Source organism: Astatotilapia calliptera, chromosome 2 (genome assembly GCF_964374335.1).
Source record: "Astatotilapia calliptera chromosome 2, fAstCal68.1, whole genome shotgun sequence".
In the NCBI taxonomy this organism is placed as follows: domain Eukaryota; kingdom Metazoa; phylum Chordata; class Actinopteri; order Cichliformes; family Cichlidae; genus Astatotilapia; species Astatotilapia calliptera.
The window spans coordinates 23671601-23694326 of record NC_137423.1 but is presented as its reverse complement, the minus strand read 5'-3'; the positions used below and the strand labels follow the sequence as shown (position 1 = coordinate 23694326).

Below are 22726 nucleotides of genomic sequence, written 5' to 3'. Positions count from 1 at the left end.
ATCACCCTATGGACAAAACCAGGGCTTACCAACAGGGCATGGACCTCTTATCTAGTTAGGGGGTGATCAGTGACTGTAACTGTTTAATGACCATAAATAACTCCATGGTTCAGTGATGTGAAGAAAACAGTTTCTTTTGAGCATCCCACTGCTGCTCCAAACCAGACTGATGGTGTCCCAGTAGAACATTGTATTCTAATTTGATAATAATTGCTGTGCACTTGTTAATGTTCTTGTCTAATGTGTGTATAGTTTCAGAGTGGCTGCGTGGCTTTGTTTGGGTGATGACAGTGGGTGAGAGAGTCTTGGCTGTCTCCTTCCAATAACGCTATTAAATCAATATAGGCTTTTTTCTTTAAATGGCACATATAAAATGTCACACTGACCAATCACAAACCGATTTGTTGGCTAGTACATGTGGGTTGTAACAGCAGCCACGCTGTGGGAGTGTAATCCTATGTTTCTGACACCGCCTCGGTTTTGCTGCAGGCTCACTGTAGTCGCCAAAGCTCCAAACATTTCTCACAGCGCGATCTAGGATCGCTGTTCTGGATTGATGACCTCAGAGCTGACCGCGTTCCTTTGACGACAGCCATCTTTCTTCTCAGACAGCGTCACACAGTGTAAAAAGCCCTTCCAGTTGGTTAAATAGTGTGATATCAGTAATTTCTAATAATATATAATTTGTGAAAACAGATACTTTAGATGGTAAACTAGCAGAAAGCTTGCAGCTTGTCACAGAAACAGAAACGAACAGCATCAGAACATTTTGAACTGCCATACAGTGTTAAAAAAGTAACCATTAACAAAAGACATCTCTAGTGTGCTTTTGATGCTTTATTCTGCTCTCAGACGTCGCTGAATCATGTAACTATTTTGTTTGTTGAATATTTGCATAATACATGAAGCTGTGAGATGAGAAGCGACTAAAAAGACAGAAAAAAAATGTCACAGCATTGGTTAATGTCACCACCGGTTGAAGTGTGGATGACCCTAGGGTCTTGTGATTAGGGCACTCTAGAACAATATGGAAGAGTGAGTTAATTACAAACTATAATATGTGTAAATAATTTAAGGATACATTTTACAGATTGACAGTACAGTCATTGTAAGAAGAAAGTATGCACTCTTGCATTACTTAGGTTTTATGCATCTGGATAGAAGAAAAAGTAATGTGGTTCTGACTTGAAGTAACAATTTTCTGTATGACTTTATCAGTCTCTCACGTTGCTGTGGAGGAATTCTGGCCCACTCGTCTCAACTTTAACAACAGCATTATTCTTTCCTTTTTGACACGTTCTATTGTGGATTTGCTGCTGTGCCTGGAATCGTTGTCCTGTTGTGGGACTCAGTTTCAGCCAAGCTTTCGCTGTCAAATTTCATACAGAGGAGATCATGGTCGACTCAGTGGCCGCAAGGTACCGAGATGCTGTGGCTGCAAAACAAGTCCAAATCATTACCCCTCCACCACCGTGCCTGACAGTTGATATCAGGCGTTGATGCTGTGTTTGGTTTGCTCCAAACACGGCGTTGCATTATTGCGAAACATCTTCATGTATGTTCAGCTGTAACTTTGCAAACTTGCGCTGCCATGTTCTCGTTAGAGAGATGAGTCTTTCTTCTGGCAGTCCTCCCAAACAAGCCACAATACTTGTTCAGCCTTTTTCTGATTTTGTACTGTTATCAAATTTAACATGCTAACTGATGCCTCTAGAGTATGAGATGTAGCTTGTGGATTTGTTGTTTGTTTGTTTTTTTTTCAATTTCTATGACCCATCAAACCTTAGAAGGGAAAGAGCGAGCCTTTTCTTTTCACCGTGATTGTATTTCTTAATGTTTAATTAAGATCTAAGTGCATCACAGAAAACATTTCAACCTTACTTTTATTGACTCTTCAACATCACCAGTGGTGGAAAGTTGCTGACGTATATGAAGACAAGAAGTTTGCATGTGTTTTGCATGACAACAGCAGTATGAGGAAGTTAACGGGCTGGAGACTGCTGACAGATCGTAAACTGCATTTATTGTTTGGAAGTTAGCAGACACAGTGTCCTGATGAAAAATCCTTTGGGACGAGTAGTTAAAAAAAAGTACAAGCTGTAGAGGGCAATTTTTATGAGTCAAATCGCAGTGAATAAGAAGGGAAGCTGCGGGAGACCAGATACCATTCAGAGGTTGTTCCTCTGTAATTTTTTAAATGAACAGTCCCGGCAGCTGTCGCTTTATTGTTCCAGGATACAAATAAAAAAGGAATGAGAATCAGTATTATCATTAGCAGAATGGAATCAACAGTGTAGTTAATAAACCTTCGAATTCCCTTTTCTGCATATTTAAAAATAGAACGCATCCAGTAAAATGTTCAAGCAACAACAACAAAAACAACCCATACTACTATGAGCTGCAGCGTTAGCATTTCTGCTTTCTCTAATTCAACACGTAGCAGCTGCGCTTGGCGTTCAGAGCTTCCTCTTCCAACAGAGTGATTATGACAGGCTGATTGGTGTTTTGTGTTCTTGGGGATGAGAAGATCGCTGATAGCGAGGGCTGGGCTGGGAGCGGAGAGAAAGGATAAGAGAAAAATGGGGATGATGCCTTGTCGCTCTCGAGTAGAAAACAGGGATCAAGAGATTTTAGGGGAGGAGAGGATGGAGTTAAAAACAGGCGGTAGGAAGGGGTTAGAGCAGGGAATTTGAGGAAGATTCTAGTGGATTGTGGGGGAGAGGATGTGGTGAGTGATGGATAAAGATAGAAGGGAGATTTGTAGGAGGAGCAATTGAGAGTAAGATCCAGATTTAACAGCACAGTAGAAGAGATGGCTGAGGATTAACATTCTGTGACTGTCTGCAAGTGTCGGGATAATCTCTGGTGTCCTGCAGTGCACTGTGGGAGGCCCACCATTGCTATGGGGGTTGAGGCCTACCACCAGGGCTGTCACTCCATGTGCATGTGTGAGTCCTCGTGTGCGACGCTCAGTCTAGGTGTGGCAGGTGGAATGAGGTGCTGATTCCAGCCCCCCCATCATGCTGCCCTCTAAGCAGCATGATGGATATGAACCACGGGTGTCGTGAGCTGGACGCAGCACAGGTGCTTTTCTTCATTGTCAGGGTAACCCTTACTTTACAGCTAGCTTATCTCAAACTCTTCACTTTTCCTCTCTGATTTAAAAGGGGGGAAATTCAGCAATCTGGCATACTAAGTGCACACGTTTCCCTTCTGTATGTAGTGCGAGGAGGTGAGTAGATAGCGCCTTACAGAGTTTTAATCCATATTGATTTGTGCTTCATGCTGCCTCACCGAATGGAGCGCAGCACCGCGGGGCATCACACAGCATGGCGAGGCATGCAATGGCGTTACCTTGCAGGTCTCTGCCGGCCAGTGTTTGTTTATGTGTGAAAGAGAAGGAGTGGGAGATTACCTGATAAAAAGGCAGGTACAGTCTGGCAGCAGAGAGCAACATTTTTAATAAGAGACACCTATAGCACACATGCACCCACCTATGGAACGTCATTGCTAGATTAAGATTAAAGAGGTGCTCTCGCTATTGATGATTACTGTCGATGACTGTTTCACACATACAGACTTGAAGTAGCAGGTTCCTCTTATGAGCCTGATGCTTGCGAGGGTGTTAGGCATTACAGTAGCAAATTTAGGTAATTATCTCTGATTGGACAGTTATTTTCTCTCATTGCCACTAGTGCTGTAGTGGTAAATTAAAGTGTGAATAAACCTTACGATATCTCAGTTACACTATCCAACAAGCACCACTGTGATGAAAAGATGTACCCATCAGTCGTGTCACATATAACACATATATAGTAATTCACTGGTTTTAAACACGAGGCACAGACCATCCTTCCTCATGAATTTGTTGCATTCATAAAACCTAAACACTGTGCTCAGTTATTGTATGGATACCAAACGAAGAAACAGACTCCGATTAAAAGCGCCCTGCTCAGCAGAAACAAGCAGGCAGTGGTAATGTCAATATTTCTGTTAAAACCATTTCTTCTCCACTCAATACTTGCTTTAATAGGTTGGCTTTGTTTCACGGCGAGTCAAATGGGAGGAAAGAGACGAGATGAATAGATCTATATTCGAGTCGCTAACCTCTAATTGTGCAAGTCTTCTTTGTTTTGCCACTTAATACTCAGCGCTGGCTAATCATCAGACAAGTATCTGACTTTATCCTCCATCTCCATAAACGGGGATGGAGACAGCCTGGTATCTCAGCTGGTCCCAAATCTTCCTTTTTGAGCCCTTTCCATGGCAAAGCCAAGTATCAGTTGTACAGGCAGGCAGTCAGGCGAAAGCCCAGAGAACAGAGAAATATGACTATTTGGATTCTCATCAGCTGCCATTTTCATAATGTCTTGACTTTACAAAAGAAAAAAAAACCTAGGAGAAGTGTTCAGTCTGTCTTCATCTCCTCTCTTTTCTCCATTTTGTCAAATTGGAAGCTTTGTCCGGTTTATGCAGGAGTATGTCTGTCCTGCCCAGTTGCAATCGATAGTGCGCCACGGTCACCTTTGTACGTAATCAATGGGTCACTCTAGACTACCCCATCCATTGTCCCCAGTGGTCCCTTTGCAAAGTCATAACTATCTATTTTAGGAGACAACAGCAAGTTGCTGATATCCGTTACAGTATCCTACATAAGCTTATACTTGAGATCAGTTGCAGAGGGATGTTTTAAAAAATTGGTATGAATTAAAATACTGTAAAACTATATCTTGATGCCGAAGGTTGTAAGCGTGTGCACAAAACACAGCCGCCTCAGTAGTAGCAACCATCAGCGGTCAATGCCAACAGATCTGCTTTAAATTAAAACAAACAGCAGCTTTGTATCTATTTCAGCAACATTTTGCAGGATTACGACATCACTAAAATGCTGTTGTTGGTTGAGAGCATATGCTAAGGATTAAAAGAGAGAGGCAGTCCAAATCCTGTTCAAACCTTCCTGCCATTATACTTCCACACTGGCACTGCTCATTGCACAGAAACAGTATTAAAGTGCCATAGAAAACCATTAGTTGTTTTTCTCAAACACAGAGTCGTTTAACTGCAACAAGTATCATCTGACAAGTGTCTTAAGATCTTAAATCTAAAGTTTATGATACTAATTGTTCTTCTTGTACCAATTCAGAACTGTAAATCTGTTGTAGCTGTGGGTCATTTAACAGCAGTGGGTTTTAATTAAAATGTTAAGTGATGATAAACATCTATAAAAGATCTGATAAAATTGTTTAATCGTCAATTAACAGTAGATCTTTGGAAATGAGAGAACCACATTATGTCAGGATGGAAAGAAAAAACCTATTTTCATTTCCAGATTCTGGCAAAACTGCTCATGTTTGAGAGGTACACACAAGGTGTCCTTTGGCATGAGTGCCAGTACTCAGTGGGTAATTGCAATGGTGAGATGGGTCTTACTCCCAACTTATTGCACATATATCCTAAATCTGGACGCTTTACCATCATATACTTAAGAACAATGGCAGCCCTTGTTTAGTACATTTGCCTGGCATGTGATAGATCCCCGAAACTGAGATTGGAACCATCAGGATGATTATCCAGTGTCATGACCCCTTGCAAGGGAGTCAAGGCAGTCAAAAGAAGTTTGAGTACCCTGAAGTCTGGTGGCTGCGAGTCAAGTGGTGGAACAAGTCGTCCACCAATTGGAAGGTTGGCGTATCAAACCCCAGCTCATCACCTCTGCATGTCGAAGCATCCTCCTGTGCATCTGTATGTGTGTGTGAATGTTAGACAAAAAGTGCTGACTGACTGGATGGGTGAGACTTGTAGTAGAAGATGTTTTGAGGTGCAATATACATACAAGTCCATTATGCCATCTGCTATTTCCCCCCCGAGCATGTTTTCCTGAACCTAACCACATAGTATTATAAACAAAAGTAGGTTACAAGAGCTGTCATATGATAATGCTCACAAAAAACAGACAGCTGTAGAGACAAACTGCGAAATTAATCAAATTTCTAAGGCAGTCTTAGGTTAACACGTGACCCAGCACTGGCCAGAATTGATGATATTGACACATTACGTATGCAGATGCAGTCATCAGGTAACTTTCACCCCACACCTTGGCAACTAAAAGACTAAATCGGAATCATCCAAACCGATCAATATTATTATGCTCCTGTCACCCCTGGGCGTAATTAATGCAACACAGCCCTCAGAACCTATTAAAAATGAATTGACTAATTGCAGATCGGTGGAGCGCTCTTGCCTCTATGTTTCTATCCAAAGACAATAGAGACACGACATTGCAAGCGCAAATATCACACAAAGGGCACAAAGCATTGAGAAAATTCCACGTCTTTATCTATTCAGTGTAAACCAGTTTTCAGTCTCAAGTCCTTTTGTATCTTGTCTCGAGCCTCTGTATTGATTTTTCTTACTTTTGATTCTAGGCCCCATCTCATTCTGCTTTTTCTTCTTCAATTTCTCAAGCCTTTCAGCATTGTGAATTTCCTCATCAATGTAGCCGACACGAGGTGCCGGGATCACTTCAGTAGCACCACTTATTTGTCTGTTGCCACAAGACGTTTCCATCGCTTCTCCAGTGTTTGCTTTCTTTTTTTCTTGTTACCATATTCTGTTCTGTTTTTTTTCCTCCAAAATAACTCACTCCCCCTCGATCTTGAACTATTCATTCTCACAGTGTGCGTGTTTGTGAGCTGTGAGGAGGCAGGAGAGCTATATCTGGCCCTATCAGAGTGAAAATGTCAAGAAGGGTGCAAAAGAAAGACCCATGTGTCTTTTGCTCTGTAGATTCACCTGATCTTTGAGCCCTTTGCTCTGCCAATGTTTCAGTATGTTTTGGGGGTTTTTGTACGCGCGCATCTGTTAGTACCTCAATCACTGTTTTTATTTTGTTTGTTTGTGCTTAAGTTTGCGTAGGCACGCACGTCTGCTAGTGTGAGTCAAGACAAGTGTTTGACTTTTTTTTTTTTTTAAACAGATCTCATTTTTCTCCTTTCTTCTCCATCTCCCTTTTAATGTTTTTTGTTCCCCCGGCTTTCAGTTCTTCAGACGTTTTCGGATCTTTTCTGTTTTTGCTTCTTAGCAAAGTAAAACTCGTCATAAAGGGATCCCTTGGCCTTCTGAGGCCAAATATAGCAAGCGGTATGTCTCATTTGCTGTTTTTTTTAATTTCTTTTTCTTTGTTTCGCAAGCGTATTTTGTACTCTTTTAACCTTAGTTGGACAAAGTTGGAGTTAAAGTTAAAAACAGGATTTGCTTGTCTGTAATTGCAGACATGTTGGAATAGCTTTTGCAGTATTTCTCAAAGTGTTGCAACACAGTCTACACACACATGGACAAACACGATCCAAAGATATGTTCATAAACATACAGCATATGCATGCACAGAGCCACACATACACAACATTAACAATTAGGCTTAAGTATACTTGACTCTGTATGTTAAGGAGCCATCCAAAGATCACTGGTGAAAGATGAGAGGTATAAAATGTGACAGATTACTCACCCTTTCCAGTACGCCCACAAACACACACACACACGCACCTCTTCCTCCATCTCTGTCATGTGATTCAAAACGAAATCCTATTTTGCGTTCTCAGGCCCACACATTAACACTGTGACACAGTGAGGTGCACGTTATGAGTCTAACTAGCTCTGTAGCAGTGTCACATCGCCAAGTCCCCGCCTAATCAGGCCACTTGCGCACACACACGCATTCGCATGCACACACTTTGCGGAGGCCATGTGTTGGGACGGTGATAGAGGGTTGGCAGTTGGCAGACAGACAGCAGACGCTGTTCTTCGACATCAAACGTCTCAGAGCAGAATCTCACTTTCATGCCTACTCGCTCTCTCTTTCTCTCTCTCTCTCTCTGTGACACACACACAAAATCACAAACGCACACTCGCAAACACAACAACACACATTTCCTCTGATCTTGCTGCCAAAACTCAAAGACTTGGAAGGACTAATACGCACACACGAGCAGGCACATACACACAGACGTATACCCGAGTGCTAAAAAGTCTTGAATTAAATTTCGTCAGCCAGTGTTGAAACCTGTGAGACATGAGTACAAGTTACATGTGTGGCTGGAAAAATTATTACTCTCTCATTTTTTTCATTTTAACACTGAATCTAATCAACCATCGTGGTTTTATTTATAGCAAACAAATTAGCACCGGCATATAGTAAGCATACATACATTGCATTGTAGTGAGGCTCTTATTCAATATATACAGATGGGTAAGAAATAAAATAATAATAATAATTTCAGATGCACCCATAACAAGGCAACATGCAGCTGGTACAGTCAGTTTAAACTAACACTATCCTTTCTAGTAGTTTGATCAAACAAGCTGCAGTAAATGTTTTGAGTTGGTTTTACATGGTCACTCTTCCTAACATGACACATTTGACTTTTGGAAAAAGTTGTTTGGTTTAGGTAAAAAGTGGATATAGTGGGTTTTAGATTACTTCAACAATCAGATAACCCACTCTAAGCAAGAACGTGGCGACAGTAGAAATGAAAACCTCACTTTTAACAGGAAGAAACCTCCAGCAGAACCAAACTCAGGGAGGAGCAGCAGTCTTACATAGAGGCCTAGCTGGTTGTGTCTTGAAAATGACTGGACCCCTTGTGGATCAAAGGGTTATATGGACAAATCTGTCCATATAACTCTGTTTATTAACTTTTGTTTTGTTGTAATCAGTCAGTGTGACCAGGGTATAGATCAAGGAAAAAGGTAACCATGTTTTCCATGATCCTGGTCAAGCAAACAGAATCCCGGGGGCCTGTGACCTTTGAGGTCCTTCAGAGGACGCTACCAGTGAGAAAACATCATGAAAGAATTAAGAATGGAGCTAATGCCTTGATTAAACCTTTGCTTAGCACCACTGAATAATTCAAAGGTCTCCTTTATTCATGATGGATGAATGGTAACAGACAGTGATAGAGAGTGGACTCAAGAGACAAGATGGAGAGGTACCGCATAGATATGATTGATAAGATGAAAAATGATTCATCGGCTCATCTTGACCCAGCGAGAGCTGCAAATGGAGCCATGGGTGGCAAGCTGGTGAAGGAGACATTGACTTCTTGCGTCTTTAGAAAGTTTGAAGGAGGACTTGTGAAATAAATCAAAGAGGAAGTGAGCAAACCTGTGCTCAATGCCTCTATGTTTATCAAGATTTACAATATCTGTGTCATCACATGGGAGCAAGCTTTGGCCACTTGTGTACACACTCTCACTGACACACTTCAGCATATGCGGGTGTTTGTGTGTGTGTGTGTAACCACCCACAGATCCATTTTACACACACAAGCTCCCTTTACCTTGACAGCAGGCCGACTTAAGACACAGTATTGATTCAAGGAGTAGCAGCACTCTGCTTCTGTGAGTGTGGTATTGGGGGTGGGGGATTCGATGAATGGACCATATTTATTCTATGCTGTTTGCGTGCATGTTTGTAACCAGCTTCTCCTCTAGAGAAAGTTGGTCGGCCCCTCTGCCCTTCAAAGTCATTTGGAATTCATCTGCGAGCCTGACCCTGACAGCTGTTTGTTTTTCCTCTCCAGAGAGCGAGGAAGAGGAATGGAGGGATGGCAGTGGGGGTGTGGTTAATGAGTGAGAAAGTGATAGAGATTGGGGAGGACAGAAGAAGAATGGAAGTGAGACTTGGGTGAAAACTTGGGGGGGAAGCAGCAGAGGACTGTTTCTATTCTTTCCTTAGCGGTCTCTGCGCTGTTTGGTTTGTTGAGCATTTGAGACACACAGGACAATAAGTGGTGCTCTGAACGACTTCCATTAGTATCCCTCATAGACCACTAGTTTGAATGTGTTGAATCTGTATAGCAGCATGAATACAAAGCAGGGAAAGGCAACTGAGATAAAAGGACAGAAGAGTCTCTAAGCAATCCCTGGGTGTAAATATAGGTTTTTCATAAGAAAAAAAAAAGAAGGGGAAAAATTGTGGGTACTGAATTAGTGTGTCATCTGGGATCAGTAAAAAAAAAAACCCTTTCTGGCTGAGTGTGATGAAGAAGAAACCCAGTGGGATGGATTGGTTTTGTGTTTTGTCTGTGCTGGATGTGGGGGTAAGCAGTCACGTCAATGAGCAGAGAAGGAAGGAGGGGAGGAGGATGCTGGGAGAAACCAGTGAAGAAGAATAGTTTTGAGAGGGGAAGCGCAAGGCCACGGCAGTCGAAGGTGAAAAGAAAGGGAATCACAAAACGAGGAGACTTGTGATTCGATAAATGGGCAGAGTGGAGCACCGGCAAGAGAGAGGTGCTCGCCTATTTTTATATCCCTCCTTGTGGGAGCCCCTGTTCGCTTGATCTATCCATCATAATGACAGAAACCCCCAAACTCACCTGCTTCTTCTCTCCTCTTACCCCCTTTTCTTGCTTTCGCTCCATTCTGCAACTCTCTGTTTTTCTGCATATTTTACTGTCGAGTCAAGGCCGACTGCTGTAATTGAATTAATAAGGCTGTATATTGAAGCCTCTCACACAGAAATTGCTTATTGACTAACAATAACTATTTTAAGCATGCACAGCTGACTCTGGCAACAAGCTCAAACACACACAAACACACACAGTGTTACGTCGCCCCTCCCCTCCCCCAAGGGTTATTCTTCCTTGTACAAGTTTTGTGGTCTTCCTTACATTGCCACAAGCAATTCATATGTCCATAGCTTGTGAGTATTGATCCATGAGGCTTGGGTATTGTAATCTCTTCAGTCTACACAATAAAGAGCCAATACAGGACACGTACACACACTTTCCAGAAGGAAAATGCACACATGCATTCTGGACTGTAGTGTTTGTTTATGGCTGGATAACGTGACTTTGAATCGAGGCCAGAATTTGAGAATTTATGTGTATTTTTATTTCACGTCACATATAAGGTTACGCGTAAGCTTTGTATTTGTTTGTACCGCGCTGTTTGCTTAACCATGAAAGGTTAGCTGTAGCACTACCTGTGTACACTGTTGGAGTTTGATTAAATTCCTCGTGGAGGGATTCATCATCTTTAGCAGGCAGAATAGAAGAAATTACAAGGCCATCAATCCTTGTGTTTGGTCTAGCTCTCACCATCTACCTTTGTGTATTTTGCCTTCTGTATTCATTGGATACAAACTTTGATTTTTTTTTTTAACCTGGTACTGCTCATACCCACCCTGTTCATGGTGCTAGGAGGTCATTTGTCTCTATGTTAGAGCTGTCCTGTCTCCCTCCCTTGTTTTGTCTGGATCCTACAAATTCTTGTAACTCGTCATCAGATATACTTGATATATGTGGGGGTTTTGTTTTCATTTTTTATTTGTTTTTTGTTCTTTTGCATTAATGTATGGCCTTGTATAAATATTTTAGACCCTTGAAGCATTGCAGAGGCATCTGTTCGGTGTAGAATTTATTCTGCACTTCATGACGGTGACCGCAAATGCACAGCCAGACTCAATAACAGAAGAAGAAGAACATAGTATGCCACTTTGTTTAAAACAAATTGACAAACAGAAACTACTTAAAAGCATCCTCATAATGGCCCTGTCTGACTCCATTCATCCATCCGCTGTTATTTTGAACATGGTGCTGTATGTTTAGATCAGGAGAAAATTGTCACGCTGAGCCCATGAAGGAGATATTGTTGTTTTTCTTTTAAGGGAGAGTTCTTGAACAGTCAAGTGCATGTTATCGAGGAAGCAGATAGGTAGTTTGCAAGAAAAAAGAAATGTAAAAAAAGACTAGCAAAAACGAAATAAAAATGAATTTTTAAAAAGCCCAACGGGAAAAGTACTGGAAAGCCAAAAAGATGATAGGAAAAACAAACTCATGAGACATGAGGGAAGATGCAGGAGGAGAGGCTGATAACTTGACAAAGTGACTGTTGAAATATTCAGAGTGGTAATAAGGCATTGGTAAGCCAAATTAAACAATAATGAGGGCAGAAAAAGAACAAACACGGGAAGTAGAAACAGCAAGCCGTGCCAGGACATAACCTTCAAAATACAATGGGAAGCCACAGAAAAGAGGACATGAAACACACAGGCAAGCAGAGAAAATGCAGTGAGGGGAGACACGGGGACGGGTAGAAGGCAAAAACACAAGAAGAAAAACAAATGAAAATCTAAAGACATTGCAGACCTTGACAGATATTCCAATCCATCTCAAGGAAACCAGTCATTTATCACAGTCTGTGCAACCAACAAGCTAAAGCCGGTGTGTTATAATAGCGGCTAGGAAATGAAGAAAAGTTGGTGGTCATTAGATTATTTTAAGGAGCTACTCACAGATTAAGACATCTCTACCTGTTTGTGAGTCACAGAGAAAGAGGCTGGATTGATACTTCCTGAAAGAAATGTTGCCTTACAAGCTTAAGTCAGAGAAAGAATAATGCCAAGAATAACTGAATTGTTATGAATGATGAAAAATAAAGCTAGATTGTATCTACAAAATTACCTTTAAACAAGGAGACAAACAAGCTCACTTGTGTTTTGGTGAGTTTTTTTATTACATATCTTATCAACTTTTTTCTTTTTCTTTTTTACATCTGACAAACAACACAGACCAGTCAGGTAGACCCAAAAAACCATCTTCATTAAATCCTCTCATGCTCAGATGAGTTCAGTTGAATTCATTCTAAATAGATCTTATTTTGTCCTTAAATTGTCCTATTAGCCTACTTTGCAGCCATTCAGCCAATACTGTTGTCCTGATGCTTTTTTCATTAAGCTTTGTGACCAGTCTTACCCATGTATTGTAAGCACTTTAATTCCTTAGAATAAAATCAAATCATTTTAGCCGTCTATTGTATTTTATTGGTTTTCGTTTAAACTGGCGATCACACTTTTAGCAGCGAACTTGAACCATTCATTCGCTTTTTGACCATCACATTACATTTGCTTATTTTCTGCTGCCTATCAATTACTTTTAGTTACCTGTTAAGTTTTTGCTCAAACTTTTAGTCCAATAATAAATCATATACTTTACATACTAGCTTGTGTTTCTATTTAGTCCCAAGTAGCACCGGATAATAGCAGGAGGAACAGATGGGCAACAGATGTGCTAATAATCGTGGTGTGGTTACAGACAGAACACCTGCCAACCAAATATTTTTATTATACCAATCATACTGTCTATATAGATATAGATAATGTACTGACTTTGTGAAAGATCTGCAAAACGATTAAAAAAATATTAAAAGAAAAGTCTTTTAATGCCACTTTAAAAGCAATTCAAATAGACATATTTGGAGTTTGGGGGGATTGTTTTTTTAAAAAAAAAATAAGTCTGTTAATACAAGTAACAAAAACTCAGCATGTTTAAATACATTTTATTTTACCATATTTTAAGTAAATAATATTTGGCTTTCACTGGGACCATGTCTGGTATGTTAGGGCCGGAAGGGTCAGTTAGTCTTCATAGACACAATCTACTTTAAAGCTTCATCAGGTGACCCTGAACCCTCCCTTAGTTACTTTCCACAGCATTTCCACAGTGTTTCTTCTTCACTCACCTCTTTTCACTCTCTGTGTTTATACATCACTTTACATTTAATCATTAGTGATTAATACATTTTCCTCTGCAATGTGTCTTTTGTCCTGTCTTTCCCACCTCACCCCAACCATTCACAACAGAGAGCCTCCCGTCTCTGAATCTGTTTCGGCAGGAGAATTCCTGTTAAAAGGGAGATTTTTCCTCCCCACTCTCACCAAATGCTTGCTGATAGGTAGTCAACTGATTCATGGGGTATTATCTCTGTTATTATGCAGCCTTTAGCTCACAACATAAAGCACCTCGAGGTGACTCTTGTTGTAATTTGAGGCCATATAAATAAAACTGAACTGAATATGGATTTGCCAAGAGGTGGTCATTTTAAAAATAGACATATTTTGCATTTATCATCCTCAACAAGTTCCTGTTGTTTTTGTCTCAATTAAGACAAAACAGCTACCTTTCATTTTGTAATATTAGATCAAATATATTTCAACATTTTGTTCTTGGATTTATTTTTAGGTCCGGTAACTAAATTATGATCTGTGAGGTCAATAACCCTGCCAACCCAATCATTCATTTGCCTTTTTTTATATATTGGTATGCTTCATTGACATGCTCTTGACAATTTTGAGTAATTTCTAACACGTAAAGGTCAAAACACAAGGCTTCCCGCTGAGAAGAGCGCCGTGGAACCAGAACGGCTCTTCGCACTTCCAGCTGTGAGGTGATAACCTTCTCTCACTTCACCAAATCCCTTCTTTTGGCATCTCATGAAACACAACCCATGTGTGTGTGTCGGCAAGCGAAGCAGTCAAATGCGCATGGAGATGAAGGCCATTTCATGTAGTCTTGCTCGAATGTGTGTCACTGTGTCTGTGGCACGGGGTTTAAGTTTGCGTGCGCCATGGAAAAAAAAATAGAGAAAGCACTCAACCTCCCCTCGCCCCCCTAAAAACATCCACTGACAATCCCCTCTTTTGCTTTTTAAATCAGGTTTTACAACCATCCTCCACTGCACCGTCCAGCCATCCATCCAATAAAAATCCAGATTTAAGTGATTTCAGTGGATTACAGAAAAGGTATTATGCTGCTATCACTTGCTTGGAACATGCAGCTATACCAGCTCGGCGCTTACTGTTAACATACACGTACCAGTGTCGTTTTAGCCATACTGAGCAAAGGATTTCTCTCTGTTGTTGTCACATCAGCTCAAGTGTAATGCGCGTGCATCTTGGTTTGTCTTCCATTGTAGTTAAATTCAACAGTGTGGAAAGCCTCCAAAGTCACTATTGGGAAGGAAAACATCTGCTAAATGGTCACATCTCACTCTCAGAGCCATAGCTAAACCAGGATTTACCTGGTGTGTGCTCCAAGCGCGCACGTGCATGTGCCTTTGTGTGTGTCTCCACCCCGTGTAGTTGTGCGTTTGGCAGCGCAGAAACCCTGGCTAACCCCCTCTGCGCTTCCCAATGTCCCGTCTCTGAAGAGCTATGACCATTAAGCAGCTGTTCACTTCTAAAGCCACGGAAAAAAATGAGAGAGCTGCGAGAATGCAAATGAGTCTCGGTATGCGCCAAAACTTCTCCAGGGGGACGCACTGTTAGGTCACAGACACACATACAGTACAGTACATGTGCTGCCACACGCACATACACGCTTACATGCTATGCACTCACATGTAGCTGAGTTAGACTCGCTATTATGTAGTGCAAGGATCCTCTTGAGTATCAAATGATCTTGCTGTAACTACATTTCTCTTAGAATTGGAGTGCAGAGACATTACAGTCCAATACATCCGATTAAACAGGCTCCAGGTAGTGACTTCTTCAGGCGTAACTACCTGTCTCAAGCAATACCTTCCTATTTGCGTTACGGTTTGATATAGTGTGTCTGTTTGGCACGGTAATTGTTCGGTGCGTTCGGTACACATATTAGGATGTGAGTGTTATTACAAAGAAGGAGTCTCTCGCTGTGCACCAAAACGCCAAAGGACGCTGTTTCAGGGACTCTTGAAATGTGTTCATAAAGCGCCTCCTTTGTGTAGCTGTCCGTGGTGCTGAAACCAGGCTTAACGTGATAGGAGGCATGTGTGCCTGTGTTGGTATGTGTCAGCAGCAGCAAACCAACAATTGGGCACCTATGAGTGGTCGACTGAATCGTTATAAAAATGTTGACAAGTGACTGAAAATGTTGACAAAGACACAAGAAGACTTGTAAGTTTTTTTATAGGTTTTTTTTCTTTCTTTTTTTTTTAGGCAGTTGTAACTCAATTGTAGTGAAGTGCTTTACTGGAATGCTTCCCTCTTTTTCCCTGAGATGTGATTGTGTATAGCAGAGTCAGCCTCTGGGTAATGAGAATATATGGTGAAAGGTAGCGTTCGATGTCTTTTCTTTTCTTCTGTGCCCTAGTTTTATTTATACTTTGAAGCAGCCTGACACTAGTCATTCTTTGCCCTGTGCATGAAAGAAATTTGTCACTTTTGTATTTTTGTGCATGCATGTTGGCCGTTGTGTGCACCGGTGCATGTGTGTGTATGTGTGTGTGTACTCCTTTTTTGTTGCTCCCTCAGTAATAAGAGCTTAACCTTATTAATCACATTAGTGTGCCGAGGGTGGCTCTGGCAACACTCACACATGCCTCCACAGACACACTCAGACATGCGCACACAGGCAGCGACATGTCAATCTGTCATTAGTTAATAGCTCATTAGCACAAGGTGATTAATTACTCTGGCAGGGTGTGGGGATGAGAAGGATTGGGGGGTGGTGGGATGAAGGAGGAAGGAAAAGGACCACGGAGACACTGAGTCTTTATGCCGAGGGAGAAGCGAGTCGGGGAGGGTGGTGTGGTGGTGTAAAAACGGTAACCTCTCTTGCTTCCCGTAGATATCGATTTCTGGAGACTATGCCGCAAGCGCCATTCATGCATGCGTCTGTGCACGTGTGTGTGTGCGTGTGTATACACATGCATGTACGCTCCGCCTTCTCCTGGAGGTGTTTTGCCTGGCTGTGTTCTTTCCCGTCTCGCGGGAATCAGCTGTAAAGGTTAACTAGTCTTTTCTTAAGCTTTCAGCCTCATGACAAATGACCATGTTCAACCCATGGGGCACCTTACAGCAGACCTGCCCTCTCCCCTCCTCTTCACCCACTATCCCCTGGTGTTTCAGTTCATGAGGTGGGTAGTAGTGGGAGAAACGAGAAGGTAGGTGGATGGTAGCAAAGTAAGGAAGAAAGAACAAAAAGTGTCACTGAGGGAAGAAAGAAACTAAGTGTTGAATAGAGAGCACGAAAAGGGGAAAAAGTACTCAGTGACCTGCTAGGAATATATAAATTGACAGGTTTCCATTTAGACTGCCTAGTTTGAGCTCTAGAAACCCCGTATTAACCTGTGAGTGTAATAGTGAGATGACGAAAAGGAAAGAAGGAATATAAATCTGCATAAAGGCTGCACAGGTTTCGCTTCAGCTCATGCAGTTACATGAGCCTTGCTCACCTTTGCCTGTGTGACCTTTGCATATTCTTTTCTTTAACACATACGTCTGCTTCTCTTTACATCCTCTCCGCACAGCCTTGTGTCCTCTATACTTCAACTACAGGTTGAACGGCCTCTCCAGTGAGCAATTCACACTGAGTGGGGAAATTGTGTGTGTAGCTCTCATACATGTATACACCTGATATATATGGTTATACAGATATGCCAGGTATAATGATGCTGAATGGCATTGATAAATAGCCAGCTTGAGGAAAATGCATTGCTTTGTGTTTGCGCGCGTATGTACGAACATGTGTATATGCGCAGGGGTGTGTGTGTGTGTGTGTGTGTGTGTGTGTGTGTGTGTGTGTGTGTGTGTGTGTGTGTGTGTGTGTGTGTGTGTGTGTGTGTGCATGATGGAGTATTACAAGGTGTTGTCAAAAAAGCAATTTGTTTCTCTCTCAGATGTTTTTTTTCTTTATCATGACAAATCGACGTGAACCTCATCTAAAAATCCAGCATCTCCTCCTGCACCCCCTCCGATTCTACCCAGGCTGCGCTCTCAACTTTAATATGATGAAGTCATAACCACAACCCACCCCCCCCCCCCATACCCCTCCCTTCTACCCTCTTCCGCCGCCACCCCAATTGCCACCCCTTCCTTTTCTCGCCGTAAATCGACTCTCAGCACCTGCTACCGTGGGTGCTGAGGGAGAGTACCTGCACGCGTGCGCGCGGCTCTTGTTCTCCGCATACATATGTGCGAACATGTGTGTACATGCCCCCACATATCAACTGGAGTGTGCGCACGCCAGGGTGCCGCAGCGGCACATTGTGCACAAGTCACGACGTGACTCGTTGAGGATGATGAATGGCGTGTGAGAATGTTGCATGAAGAAATAGAAAATGGGGCTGACAGTGGTCCCCTGGAGTAGAGCCTCATGGGTCATACCTGCTCATCTCGTCCTCTCTCTTCATTACTACACACACCGGATTCTTTGCCTGTGTAGCAGCTTCATACCTGCCCCTCACCGCATGCAAGACTGTATCTGTTTAATAAGCATCCACTTCTTTTTGAGCAGCATCCTTGTTGTCTGACTTATAGCAAAGTTTACCTTCCACATTGGTTCTCCAGCGTGCAAAAACAGAGGAACGTACAGACTGGCTTACCAATGACTAGCTTATATATCTTTCATAGTAGCGTTGAAATATCTGATGAGCAGCTTTGAAGATGCATCGCTGCATAATGTCTGATAAGTGTCTTAAATGATGTGCCTGGATGCATACTGAATGTTGATTAATGTGTTTAATCATGTGGGGTTATGCTAATATTGTAAAAACATGATGAGTTGGTTGGCCTCAGCCTTTTTTTTTTCTTTTTGTGGTTGATATTTGACTAGATGTGTGCCCTCTGCTGGGCAGTGCGAGGACCTTCACTCACCTGGTAACCTCCCACCTGAGACTTTGGCCGGAGTCCATTTATGGAGATAGAAAGTACAGTTTTGTATTTTCGAAGATTTGTCTGACAAGCTTGATGTGCGAGCTTCTGTTTATCATTGTCTGCCACTGAACAAATAATTTATGATTTTTTATTTTTAAAAGAAAAATGAAAAGTACCGCTTTTTTATTTTATCTTGTGAGGTTTAAAAAGTGTTGTTTCACAGGCTGCTATCGTCCTGCGTTGTTTGACATTGTATCGTTCCTTTTTAGGCACACGGTGTGGATGTGAGCGTGCCCATGTGAGATCTGACATATTACCGGCTTCAGCGCCGCAGTGTCCTCTGCCCTTCCTCCCCCCTGTCCTGCTCCACGTCTCCGCTTTGCTGCCTTGTCTTTTCTCCTTTTAACCTCACCCCTGTTCTCCTACCTTTCCTTTCCTCCTCTCTTTTTCCATCTTTCCTCTCTCACACCCACTCCCTTGTATTTTCCTCGTAACCGTTCTATCCCTTCCCCTTTCCTCTAATGTGCATGCTTTGTCACATTCCCATGATTCTGTCACTCTTTTTCTCTCTAGCGCTTGTGGGCTCCATTGCGTGTTGCCGCCCTCGTTGCCACCTCCTACTCCTCCTCCTCCTTTCTACCACTACACCATTCCTCTTTCACTGTCTCACCCCAACCCCTTTTCTCTTTCTCCTTCGGCTCATTCGTTAGTTCCCGCCGTCATCCTTACTCCCCCTCCATCTCGCTGGTGCATCGCTGCTGGGAGAGCGAGGGAGAGAGCAAGCGGGAGAGAGAGAGGGCGAGGGAGCTGGTGTGTGTGCGTGTGTGTGTTGAGTCTGCTCTCAGTCTCAGCTGTGGGCAGATGGAGGATGGAGCCACAGCCACATCTCTCCTTGTCTTCTGCGCTGCCTGCCACAGGCTGAAAGGCGCTCTCACTCTCAGTGTTTTCTCATCCATCCATTCCCCTGTGCCCGAGTTGGCCTTGATCTGTGACGGATTGAGCAAAAAAAAGGACTGAGGACTAGAAGCAGGAGGGGAGACAAAAAAGACCTGCAGTCTCCTGGAAAAGCAGGGAGAGCAGTGCAGGGCATTGCGCTCATCATTTCCCCCCCCCCCCACCGGTGTTTTGGTGTTGTGCCGTTCATCTCTGCAGAGCAACAGCTACACGTGCGCAAGTGTGTCGATCCACATAGTGCAAGTGTGTGTGCGAGCACGCGCATGTATGTGTGTGCGTGCGTGTGCTCGTAGCTCTTCGTTCTGCTCTGTGTCTCTTTCTCTCTCTCTCTCTGCTCCTGCGCGGTGCTCCAGCACTCAGCTAGCGGATTGTGCTTCACAGAGCTCACTGAAATAGGCAGAGAGAGGAGAAGGGAGGGAAATCAAGAGTGAAGAAGAAGAACAGCGAGGCAGAGGCGACAGACAGCGAGGACTTTGATAAGAGGGAGAAAACAGAGTGCAAAAGATTGAGAATCAAGAAAAGAGGACTCTTAAGGGAACAGAGAGGAGTGGAGCGTGGAGGAGAGGAGATAAGGGTAGAGGGTTAATGAGAAAGAGCGACAAGTACGGAGCGATGCATCACGCAGGCAACACAGGAAGGACCAAGACCCTCTCTCACGAGACAGGTAGGACTCTCGGATACTTCTTTGTCACTACAGCGGTCAGATGGCATGGTGCTGTGTTCTTTGCAGACAGCGGGAACAATAGAGCCACGCTCGAACTTCACTCTACGCAAACCCCTGTAATTCGTCTGCTGTGGATGAACACACACGGATCTTGAATTATTTATGTTTTTTTTCCCAGCCTGCACATGTTTAATTTTAATGACTTGCCGTTATATCACAGGTTATATATATACATATGGCGAAGTGCGAGAATGTGCGTGCACGGTGGAGGCAGTGGTGGTGATCAAAGGGCATACATCTGAATAGAACTTGGCTTTGATGTGCCCTTGAAGTTATGATTGGCATCCGTGAATGCCAGCATGCGCCGTTCGGATGCGATTCCGAGTGGGTTTTTTTTTATTGATTTGAAGTCGGATGTAAGAGCATCTTTGTGTGTCAGCCACCCCAGCCTTCTGGTGAGCACGTTCCAATTGACGGCGATTGCAGTGATTGACAGGCAGCTGATGGGGAGAAATGGATGGGACAGGTTGTCCCCCCTCTCCACCCCCTCCACGTCGATCGATAATGTATTCATCTGTGTGTTCTTCAATATTTACAAGGTTATTTCGAGCTATTTGCCTTTCTAGTCCGCTGTTGATCAATTGATTGACTATTTAGATGTGGGTTTCATTTATTTAAAAAAAAAAAATCAAACTGGCTTGATGAGTCTCAACTCCCACGTGTGAACGGACCCGCAGGGGTCATCTTTAGCGTGGCGGTGTTGTTTGACCAAACAGTTTGACCTCCGAGGGAAAGGTTAAGCACGTCTGCGGCACATCTCTACGTCTGTATCCATGTACGTGTTTGTGTGCGAGCCATATAATAGTTGCTTGATTGCTTTGTGGGTGTGTGGGGATTGCTAGCACTCGTCAGGCTAATCAAACAGTTCCCACAGAAAATCACAACGTGGCACACACCCCTCTCAGCAGCTCTGACACATCTGCCTCCTATCTGAACAAACATTATGAATTTACAAGCTAGACAGGCGTAATGTGTGCGCATGTGTGTGCGTGTGGTTTTTTTTTTAAGATAAAGGCAACATTGTCTAAGGAAATACAAGCCTTTGACAAGCTCATACAAACTCCCTGAACCGCCCACACGCATACACATGCACACAAAGCCACCCACCAAACACACACACACACACACACTCATCTGTTACAGGGATCCGGCCCAGTGGTGGATAAATGTGCCTTTCTGATTGCTGCCACAGACAGGACGTGATTGGCATGGCAGACCGGGGAATTAGCCATGGTTTCTATGGTGACTAATTAGGAGGGTCCTGACTGGTGGGTTTATGAAGACAGATGACAGATCGGTGGTTCACTTCCTGCTTTACAGATTGTGTGGTCCCATTGGCTAGCGGGAACCCCCGCTATCTCAGACAGACAAACCCCCCACAGGTCGCCTCACACATGTTCAGCTGTCACCAGATATACAAAAAATTAAAAGTTGTCCTAAACCGCGATGATGACAACATCCGACTGTGAGCATATTTGCCGTAAGTTGTACTTTGGCTCCGAGCAGACCGACGCGCAGAGTGATAGGTGGGGTAGATGTCTGCCGTGGCCTCGTTGCTCAGCCTCTGCTTCACCCACAAAAAACAACACACGCTCGCCGCTGTAGGCTAGACGTATGCATATTTAGAGGCTAATTCAGAATACACTTTTTTTTCGTTCTTTTTTTTTTTTAATGTGACAATAAACAAGTCAGAGTCACACGCACACACCGATTATGTAGCTATAGGGCATGTGAGAGAGAAATAGGTGTGATTGGGTCCATCTGTGACACAGAGAGAGAGACAGAGAGAGCTCCATCTGTGGACACCTGCCCTTCCTCCAGGCTACCGTCCCTTTTTCTCTCAACTGCCAACAAGATCTGTGGTCGCACAGGTGCATGTGCGTCTGTGTGTTGTGTTGTGCGTGTTTGTGTGTGAGGTTTTTGTTGTTTTTTTTCACAAATCAGAGGGAAGATCTGCGTGTTTCATCCGAGGTGTCAGCATCTTATTGTGAGGAATTTCACACAGAGTCTCGCTGATTTCCAGCACATTTGCGAAAACTAAAACTCAAAATGCTGTCACAGGTAAACGTGTGAAAGTAATTGATATTGATATTGTCCTTAAACACAGTCTGTTTTATAATATTGTCTTGAGTGAAGGCGTTTCTTTTTCTGTAGTTTTTGAAGGTAGGGCTAGCTGGATGCTTGTTAACGGCACACCTGTGCTTTTATTTAAGGTTACAAAAAAAGAGAAAAATAATATTACTTATTCTTCTGCTTTTGCTTTTTTAAGTCTGTAATCAACACTTCTACTACTCATTGTACCATGAATAATTGATTCCCTTGGACACAAGCAATCCAGCCTACAACACACTTGGACACCTTTAAAAACAGACACACACACACTGCCAGGAAAATCTGTGATACCAGGTAGAAGAGAGTGAGCCTTCCCTTCCGTTGTGCTCAGCTATCCATCTTGCCTCTGTCCCTTTCTTTCAGCCAAGCACCAGCTCCACCTAATGGCCTCTACAGGTACTGAGGCACTCACACACACACACACACACACACAAACACACACAGACAGGCTGACATGCACACACATGCTTTGATTAAAATGGCTGGAGCGCGATTCCATGTCACCAAGACGAGCGAGGTAGTTA

At 43.0% G+C, this 22726-nt stretch overlaps 1 protein-coding gene across 6 annotated transcripts in view; it reads left to right on the top strand.

The window, feature by feature from the left end:
* The first annotated feature begins 19185 nt into the window (after positions 1-19185).
* tenm2a (teneurin transmembrane protein 2a) overlaps positions 19186-22726 on the top strand; it is a 106241-nt gene continuing 102700 nt past the window's right edge. For all 6 annotated transcript variants that reach the window (XM_080287728.1, XM_026188705.2, XM_080287724.1 and 3 more), the window contains exon 1: positions 19186-20030. In XM_080287728.1, the coding sequence (XP_080143854.1) occupies positions 19952-20030 (79 nt within the window). In that variant the 5' untranslated portion in view covers positions 19186-19951. The remainder of the gene's footprint in view (positions 20031-22726) is intronic.